Source organism: Hydra viridissima, unplaced genomic scaffold, assembly GCF_058129835.1.
Source record: "Hydra viridissima isolate aposymbiotic clone 2 unplaced genomic scaffold, HvirCarnegie_v1 scaffold_1, whole genome shotgun sequence".
Lineage (NCBI taxonomy): Eukaryota > Metazoa > Cnidaria > Hydrozoa > Anthoathecata > Hydridae > Hydra > Hydra viridissima.
In genome coordinates, this window is record NW_028324300.1 from 36442715 (window position 1) to 36451274 (window position 8560).

Below are 8560 nucleotides of genomic sequence, written 5' to 3' on the forward strand. Positions count from 1 at the left end.
TCCCAGTACACTGCTCAATCACATAAAATGTTTCTATTCCTCCCCCTTACCTCATCACTGGAGGAGATAAAGGGGAGGAATAGAAACATTTTTTATAATTAAACACTGTGCTTAAAGAAGACAGAGCGGGTCGTGAGAAGACGTTAACGCATGCACAAAAGGAGCACATTTTCTAAATTTTGGAGAAAGCTTTATTTAAGATAATTTTCCACCTATAAAAGTCCGAGAATAATAATAACAATAATAAAAACAATATATAGCTTTCATGCGTTTTACTTTCTGAGGAAAAGATTTTTGCAAGATACATTTCTCAAGCTTTAAATAAAAATCTCTGGGAATCAAAGTGAAAGTCAAAAATCCTCCTCGTTCCTATGTGCGGGTGCCTAAGTAAGTATATAGTACACATAAGTAAGGCAGTATTTTGAGAGTGCATAATTGAATATTTTTCTAAAATTTAAATGTAGAAACCATTTTTGTAATGCGCGCGCAAGTGAATTAGTTGTATTCCCGCTCGATTTTGAGCGGTTCGAAGTTTTTTTGTCAATCAAAACAGTACAGAACTGTATACATCGACCATCTTCAGAATACCTTTTGCTATAGCAGGTAGTGATTGGAGAAATTTGTTTTAATGCGTTTGCAGAGACATTAATTGCATTCACGTAGACTATTTCGAAAAGTGATGGCTGCTCGTGTTCGGGTGACCGATGTTGGAGTTCTTAACAATCCATGTAAATTCTTCGAGCCTTTTCAATTTCAAATAACATTCGAGTGTTTGGATATCAGCAGTGGTAAGAATAAATTTTCCTAATTTATAATGGTTTTTTACTTTTAATACGAACAATGTAAGAATGGCTTTAAATGCTGATTTGTAATTATATATAAATATTCGGCAGTTGCTAGATATCAATTGATATACTTTTGAGGCTCTAGCCATATATATATATATATATATATATATATATATATATATATATATATATATATATATATATATATATATATATATATATATATATTACTGTCATTTTTACCTTAAATTGTTAATTTATGTTGAATGTATGTTAAATTGTCAAATGCTAAAGAGAATAGAGTAAACTTAAAATTTCAGGTTTATGATAGAGAAGTAAATTTGATATAATATATTTCTGTTTGCTAAGATTTTGGCTGATTTTGGCAGCCTTTTACTCACCAATTTCAAATATTGCCCTCAATCAAGGCCTTTCCATGTATTATCCTTGTTCAATATTTAATTTTATTGGAACAATCGTTTGAGAGAAATTAAAAATTGAAAATAAGTCATAAAAGTTTTAAACATTTCAAATTTTTCTTAAAAGATAAACTTTTTCAAATAATCATCATAGGTTTAAATAGTTTTTTTTGTTAAGTAATTGCATAGGATAGTTCTATCATAATGAATGTGAAACCAGATTATTTTTTTAGTAAAATTTTAGCTCTTCATAGTTAAACATTTTGAATCAGGGACTAAAGATAAAAGGTTAATCTGCATAATCAGAATTACTAGACACTAAAAGTTGTGAATGCCTAAGATTGGAATTCATGAAGTTAGTTAACAAAGTTGTAAGATTTTTAGAAGGATCTTTGCTTGTTATTGATTGAAAAAATTGACTGCGCTTCTTTTAGAATCTGTTTTGGGAGGAGTACTCAATGCTCATCTTTAGACCAATAACTACCAAATAGGTAGTTCTTTTAAATTTTTTGATTGATTTTACAAATGTATGATAAATTTTGCTATGTTGGCTTCTGCTCCTTTTCAGCACAGAAATGATGATAGGGGAGAGGCAGGTAGCCCCAGACAGTGAAAAAAAAGTGTAAAAAACATTTTAATGAAAGTAGAAATACTTAGTTATTGAATTAAATACAAATAAACAATGGATAGGACACTTGATAAAAGCACAAAATTTAAAATAAATTATGTAAGAAAATCAACAACTTTCAAAATTGGAGGTTAGCCCTAGACACAATCTTTATACATAATTTTAATTCTTTTTTTTTTTTTTAAATTTATTACCAATGGGCACATATTTCATTTATAATTTAAATTACAAAATGCCACAGAGACATCCTAGTGATTATAATCTGTGGTACGAATAATTTTAAAAAAAATTTTGTGTGCTTAATCCTTTAGGATTATGGTTTTTTTTTTCAGATTCAGGGTTGTGGGACTATAAAAGTTATGGAGATGCAAAACATTAAGTTTAATCTCTGTCAAACAGACAGGTTTTGTATGACAGTTTTTGACCTTATTTTTTTTCCTTTTAAAAAATCCCCATTCAGTTCTTTGCTATACATGGTTGGCATATTATTTGGGGATTTTCAAACAGTGAGTTTGAAATTTAATTAAAAATTATGTGAAAGAATGTACAGAGGTACCCTACAAACATGTGTCTGGTACCACCTGATCATACCTCATTTACAAATAGCTGTTTAAGTAAAATATTTAAAGGATAACAAAAAACATTTTTTAAGTAAGTATTTGTAAATTTGATCACAAATTAATAAAAAGTTAAAGTATAAATAAAAATTAGATACAGCAGTAAGTAAATCAAATATGATAGGTAGTTCTTCTGATGGTACTAAACAATATTTTGCACTCCCAACCGATTGCTTTGGTGCATTCTGACAGATATTTTGCATATGCCACAGCTTTGTTAAACTTATCTTTTTGTGGTACTTAAGATTAAATAACTTCTTTAGTTTCAGCTATATATTAAGTTTCTGAGGTTACCCACTATCCGGGACACCCACCTCTCCACTATATTAACTTATTTTTGTTAAATATAGAAAAGCATACACATTAATTTTTTTATGTTTATGAATTGTTGATTGATTCTGCTTAAAGAATTTACAGGGTATCATAAATTAGCAGTTGTCCAATTAAATTGATGCATCACAATGTCATAGCAATTAAATCATATTATGTATAATATCACTGTTGTAAACATTTTACAAGTTGCCTGGTACAGAAATCCAGGTGGTTTGGCAATAGATTGTCCTTTAAAAATTATGCTCTGTTTTAGCACAAATGTCAGACACCACAATTGCTTTGTATATAAATTGCTTTGTATATAAATTGTTGTATTGTTGGATAATGACAATTTTCCATGTCAGCTAAAGTTGGTCAATACCCAACTTTTTTATTTTTTAATGATTGTTATAATCATTTTAGATGTGAAAACCATGGCAGTTTGCAAAAATATAACAAAAGTGGAGACACTTTTTTTGCATGTAACCTTTTATTATGAGATCAAAAAGTTCTAATCAGTTGAATTTCCCTTATATTTTTCTCAGCAGTGTCTCAGTGACACAATTTAAAGGTTAGCTATTATTTTTAGAGAAGAGAAATTAATAAGAAATAGACAAAATGATTTCAGTCTTCCAAAAAACTTTATACTTTTTTTTTTTTTTAAAGCAGATTGTCTTGTACTGTTAGTCAACCTGTAAAGTGAGACCAATGCCTTTGTAATATGCATGTAATTACATATTTGTGGTACTAAAATGCATACATAAATTGAAACATTTAATGAAATTGAATCTAATGGTTTTTTACTTATTTTTTTAATTCACATAACTGTCAAAAGTCTTTGGTCATCTAAAACAACTCTAAGTCAGACATTTGGGATTTGGATACATAATCCAATAATTTAGTCAATTTAAATTGTTTTTTTTTTGTTTGTTTTTTTTTTTAAATAAGATTACATATTTAAATGGGTTTTTTTTTTGACTTCAGTAAGCCAGCATGGGGCACTGAAGCTTTAAAGTTTCATTCCACATTAAAAAGTAATTCTTCATCAGAAACATTAGTTAACATGGAGTATATTACTAATTTTTAATAATTTTTAGGCATGAAATGTTAAGTTGTTTACTTAATCTAAAATTTATAAAACAAACGTTTTTTTTTTTACAGATTTGGAATGGAAATTAGTTTATGTAGGAGCTGCAGAAAATCCAGAGTATGATCAAGTTCTTGATACTGTTCTAGTTGGAGATATTCAAGCAGGAAAACACATGTTTGTATTTCAAGTAAAAATTCTTTCTTCAAGTTTATTTTTCTTTTTTGTTGTTTTTGTAACAAAACAGCACTCAAAACAACTAACCACATTTTTTTTACCATTGGCTATTAAATTTAGTTTTAAAACTTTGCAATATATGACAAAATATGCTCTGTTTTTATTTTGATGAATATTTTATTCTGATTCAGCCAGTGTCATTTTGATTGAGCTTTTTTTATATTATGAGACTTGATTTTAGCTTTAGTTTTTTAATGTTTTAATTTATATCTGATAAAGAAGCCAAAATATCCATTATTATATATTATATATTCATTATTTGTTATCAAGGCTTAAATGAATGTGTAAATTTATACCTACTGTTTCACCTAAATGTGCCACTTGAAAAAATGGCATTTGTGAAGTTTTACCTCAATTGTTCAATGCACTAGTTTGTTCTCTTCAAATTTTATTATTTCCATTATTTAGCTACAACCTATAGTTTCTGAGATATTTACATTTTTACATATATACATTAGAAAAAAGTTGAAAAAAGTCTTCTATTACGCAAATGTATAACTTAAATATCATTGAAGAAGTACCTTTAAAGTAAAACCAACTGTAATCTTAGTAAAATTATTGTTGACAAGGTGATTAAGTTTGTTTAATTAACATTAGTTACAAGAAAATCTCAAGGACAGAAAGTTTCAGAAATTTATTGTGAGTAGGTGTATCATTCGCTTTAAACTGGCAAGAATCTAGAAAAAAGAGGACAAAACTCATTTACTCATTCAGCAAAGATTTGTAAATTCTGATTTAGAGGAAGCTGTTGTATGCTGGGAAATTACTTCCAGATATTTTAAATGAAGAAAATGTAAAGAGAGTTGTATTTTCAATTAGCTGTGGAGAAAAAGAGCACTTAATTGGAGTTCCCCAATTAGAAAATTGTACAGGGAATACTGTGACAAAAACCTATGTATTCAAGATTCAACCAATTTGCTTTGATACAACTGCCATAAACACTGGATGTATTAAAGGGTTGTTTTTTGTTTGAAACAATTGGTGGAGAAAAAATTATTGTAGTTTCTATGTCGTTACCAAAATTAGGAAGTAGTTATAAGATCATTTTTTGATGGTGTAATGGGAAAGACTACCAGCCCTCAACCAGATATTTTCAAAGCGTTTCAAACTGAACTTTTTTAAGAGATTCAAAATTAGTACAGAATTTTTTACATATTAATCCAGCATTATGGAGTAGTAACAAAGATTATGTAAAAGGTAAAAAAAATTGTGAAATTTGGGCAAAGTTTCAAAGTCTTCTTTATCCTAGCCTCTGCTTTTTCAATAGTTAATTAAAGTGTAAATTAAATTTGTAACAATTGTTTATAAATAAAAAACTATGTGTAGTATATTATAATTAAAAAATCTGCTTGTTTCTATATAATATTGTTTTATTATTTTTTCTTAAACTAAAAACGCAAAACGAAAAGAATTTTAAACAATTATATAATTATTAATTAATATTTATTATTATTATTGTTATTATTATTATTATTATTATTATTATTATTATTATTATTATTATTATTATTATTATTATTATTATTATTATTATTATTATTTATTGGTTAAAAGATTTATAAATAAGGATATAACAAGTCAATAATTACAATTAATTAAATTTAAGTAATCAGATTGTTTAAATTTAACTAATTTGACTGCCTCGTCAACAATAACCTACAAAGATTAGAATGGTTTTACCTTAAAAATACTTCTTCAAAAGTAATTAAGTTATGCATTTTTGCATATTAGGAGAATTCAACCTTTTTCTAATGTATATATGTAAAAATGTAAATATCTCAGAAACTATAGGTTGTAGCTAAATAATGGAGATAATAAAATTTGAAGAACAACCTAGTGAACAAAAAGAGAAGTGAATCATGTTTCTAAGGTGAACCACTTTCATTTTACAAACAAAGAATGCTGATTTTTTTCCAAAATTGCCCAATTTTTCAAGATTTCAACCTTAATGAGGCAAAGATTGGCATTGTGCATAACTATTATGTATAGTGTCTCAAAAAAGTTATCTGACAAATCAGTTTTAATATTTTTCTTAAAAAGAGTGCTTTATTTTGGTAACTTTAGACTTTTTTCTTATTAAACTTAAGATAAATAATAAAAAAATCTGTTTTTAAATAGTTTTTATTTATTTTGGTGTAAAATATGAATCACAAAGTTTTCAACATTAAAGTAAAGAAGTTTAAATCATTTTTTTTATTGTCAAAATAATATTTGACCAATCACATTTTTTGTTTCATAATAAATTATTAAATGACAAAATTGTTTTAACACTTTGTAGGGCCTACTTTTGCTTGGATCACAGCTTCTAGACATCTAGGCATTGATTTGACTATATTCCCTATATATATATATATATATATATATATATATATATATATATATATATATATATATATATATATATATATATATATATATATTAGGGGGAATCTTTTTTTTTTTTTTTGAGAAATATAATCAGCATAATTAAGGAAATAGAAACACTGATATTTAAAAAAATCATAGTTTGGTATCTAAAAGGAATTGTAGTAGTTGTAGCTATGACAGACTTTCTATCAAAAATATTCTTAGGGACTTGTGTAGTAAGTTTACAATTATCTAATCTTCTATGGTGTCAAGCCCTGGTTCAAAGTTTGAATCAGGATAAGAACTATTGTTAGTGGAACTATTCTCTAGGTGGCATCAATTTTCACAGGTTCATCTGGTGGTTTTTCATCTCCTTCGCACCTTCAGGAACCTAAAAGTTGTTTGTTTTTAAATATAAAATGTGTATATATGTATAACTTGTTTAAAAATTGTACATATATTGTTTATTTTATATACCATATTTTAATACAGTAGTAAAATAAACCCACCTTGCAGGATTTTCTATCTTCTGTCTTTTCTATCCTCTGTCCAAAGTAAGGTGTCTCTGTCCTTCCTGATCTTCCAAATACCTTAAATCCTCATGCTTGTCTTTATCTGAGTGTTTCTTGTTCCTACTAATTTGGTTACTCAAGTCTGTGCAAACATCCCAAAACAGCTTTTTCAAAATACAGTAAAATCCCCTTGATTTGGATTGTCTTAAGCTGCTCCCTTACACCTGTTTCTACTCAAATCTGAATACTTCTTGTCCATCTTCATTAGGTTCTTGAGAACATTCTTTAAATGTTCTCTGATTGGACTGAAAAAGATTTTGAGTAAGTTTTAACATATTTCCTCAAACTTAAGTTTGGTATGTACTTGATTTTTTTAAAATCTCCTCAAAATAACTCCCCCTATATAAATATCTCTAGATATATGTAAGTTACATATGTTTATATATGCTTTCAACATCTTTAACATGTGTAATCAAAATATCATATACATATATACACACACGTAGTCAAGTTGGGGAGGGGGCTTGGTATTATGATAATATATAATTTCCTTTAATACCTAGACTCATTGTTTTTAATGACACAACTCAAGGTACAGCAGGTGCTATTTTAAATTTTTAAAAGTAAAAATCTTTATCAAATACTTAAAAATGTCAAAATTACTTTTTTACTAAAGCATGAAAATATTTTATTTGTATTTAATTTCTCTAGGCTGATCCTCCAAACCCAGATTTAATTCCTCAATCAGACATTTGTGGTGTCACTGTCATTCTGCTGACATGTTCTTACAAAGGCTCTGAGTTTATTCGTGTTGGCTACTATGTAAACACAGATTATAGTGATCCAGAACTCAGAGAGAACCCACCTCCGACTATTATTTATGAGCAACTGCAACGAAACATTCTTGCTTCTCAACCTAGAGTTACAAAGTTCCCAATAGCCTGGGAATAGCTACTTAAACTGAACTATTGGCAAAATTAGAATTTCTGTACATACAGCAATCTCCTCTAAAAGAACAGTTCAATGTATAAAGAATGATAGAATTGCTCACTTTACCTTAACCAGTATGAAAAACGCCCAGGTGCATTGTGGATGTTGCCCTTACTTTTCGCTTGTTTTGATAATGGATTTACATTACTTGATAAATAATAGTTATTGGGGAAAAAAAATCATTTTCAGCTATCAGTAATTCTTCTTTATTATAAATGAATATTATTAAGTTATTGTTTTTAAAAAGATAAATTCTTCCTTTCAATATTCAAGTTTTTCGTTTTGCAGAAAAAGTTTGGTGAAATTTTTTTGTTTTTTGTTTTGTTTTGTTTTGTTTTCATTCTTTTTTTTTTTTTTTTTTTTTGTAAATAAAATTGCGAAAGAAATTTATATTTATATAAATCTTTTGTTTTTTAATTGTTCGAGTTTTTAATCCTTAAGAAACTGATGGTTTCTACTGGTCGATTTACTAACCAATGGAGATACGTCATGATACGTCAATCAAGAGGTTATTTTAGAGATTGTTTTGAGTCAGGCAAAGCACCAGAATCAAATCTGGAACTTCGAAAAAGTTGTTAAATGTTTTACTGTGGCGTTCCGCAAAATTTTATTCATAAATCTCTT

General features: G+C 27.5%; 1 protein-coding gene across 1 annotated transcript; it reads left to right on the top strand.

Moving 5' to 3' along the window:
- Window positions 1-489: 489 nt before the first annotated feature.
- LOC145192131 (histone chaperone asf1b-like) lies at window positions 490-8338 on the top strand. The gene is made up of 3 exons (XM_090074764.1): window positions 490-788; window positions 3926-4041; window positions 7658-8338. Exons 1-3 carry the CDS (start codon window positions 680-682, stop codon window positions 7895-7897), a joined length of 465 nt encoding a protein of 154 aa, XP_089930890.1. The 5' UTR covers window positions 490-679; the 3' UTR covers window positions 7898-8338.
- Window positions 8339-8560: the final 222 nt, after the last annotated feature.

Bases quoted from the DNA above. Each gene is read 5' to 3' on its own strand.
- LOC145192131 (XM_090074764.1), top strand. From the start codon at position 680: ATGGCTGCTCGTGTTCGGGTGACCGATGTTGGAGTTCTTAACAATCCA. The intron at 789-3,925 runs GTAAGAATAAAT...TTTTTTTTACAG, and splicing joins GTGTTTGGATATCAGCAGTG to ATTTGGAATGGAAATTAGTT. The intron at 4,042-7,657 runs GTAAAAATTCTT...TAATTTCTCTAG, and splicing joins AACACATGTTTGTATTTCAA to GCTGATCCTCCAAACCCAGA.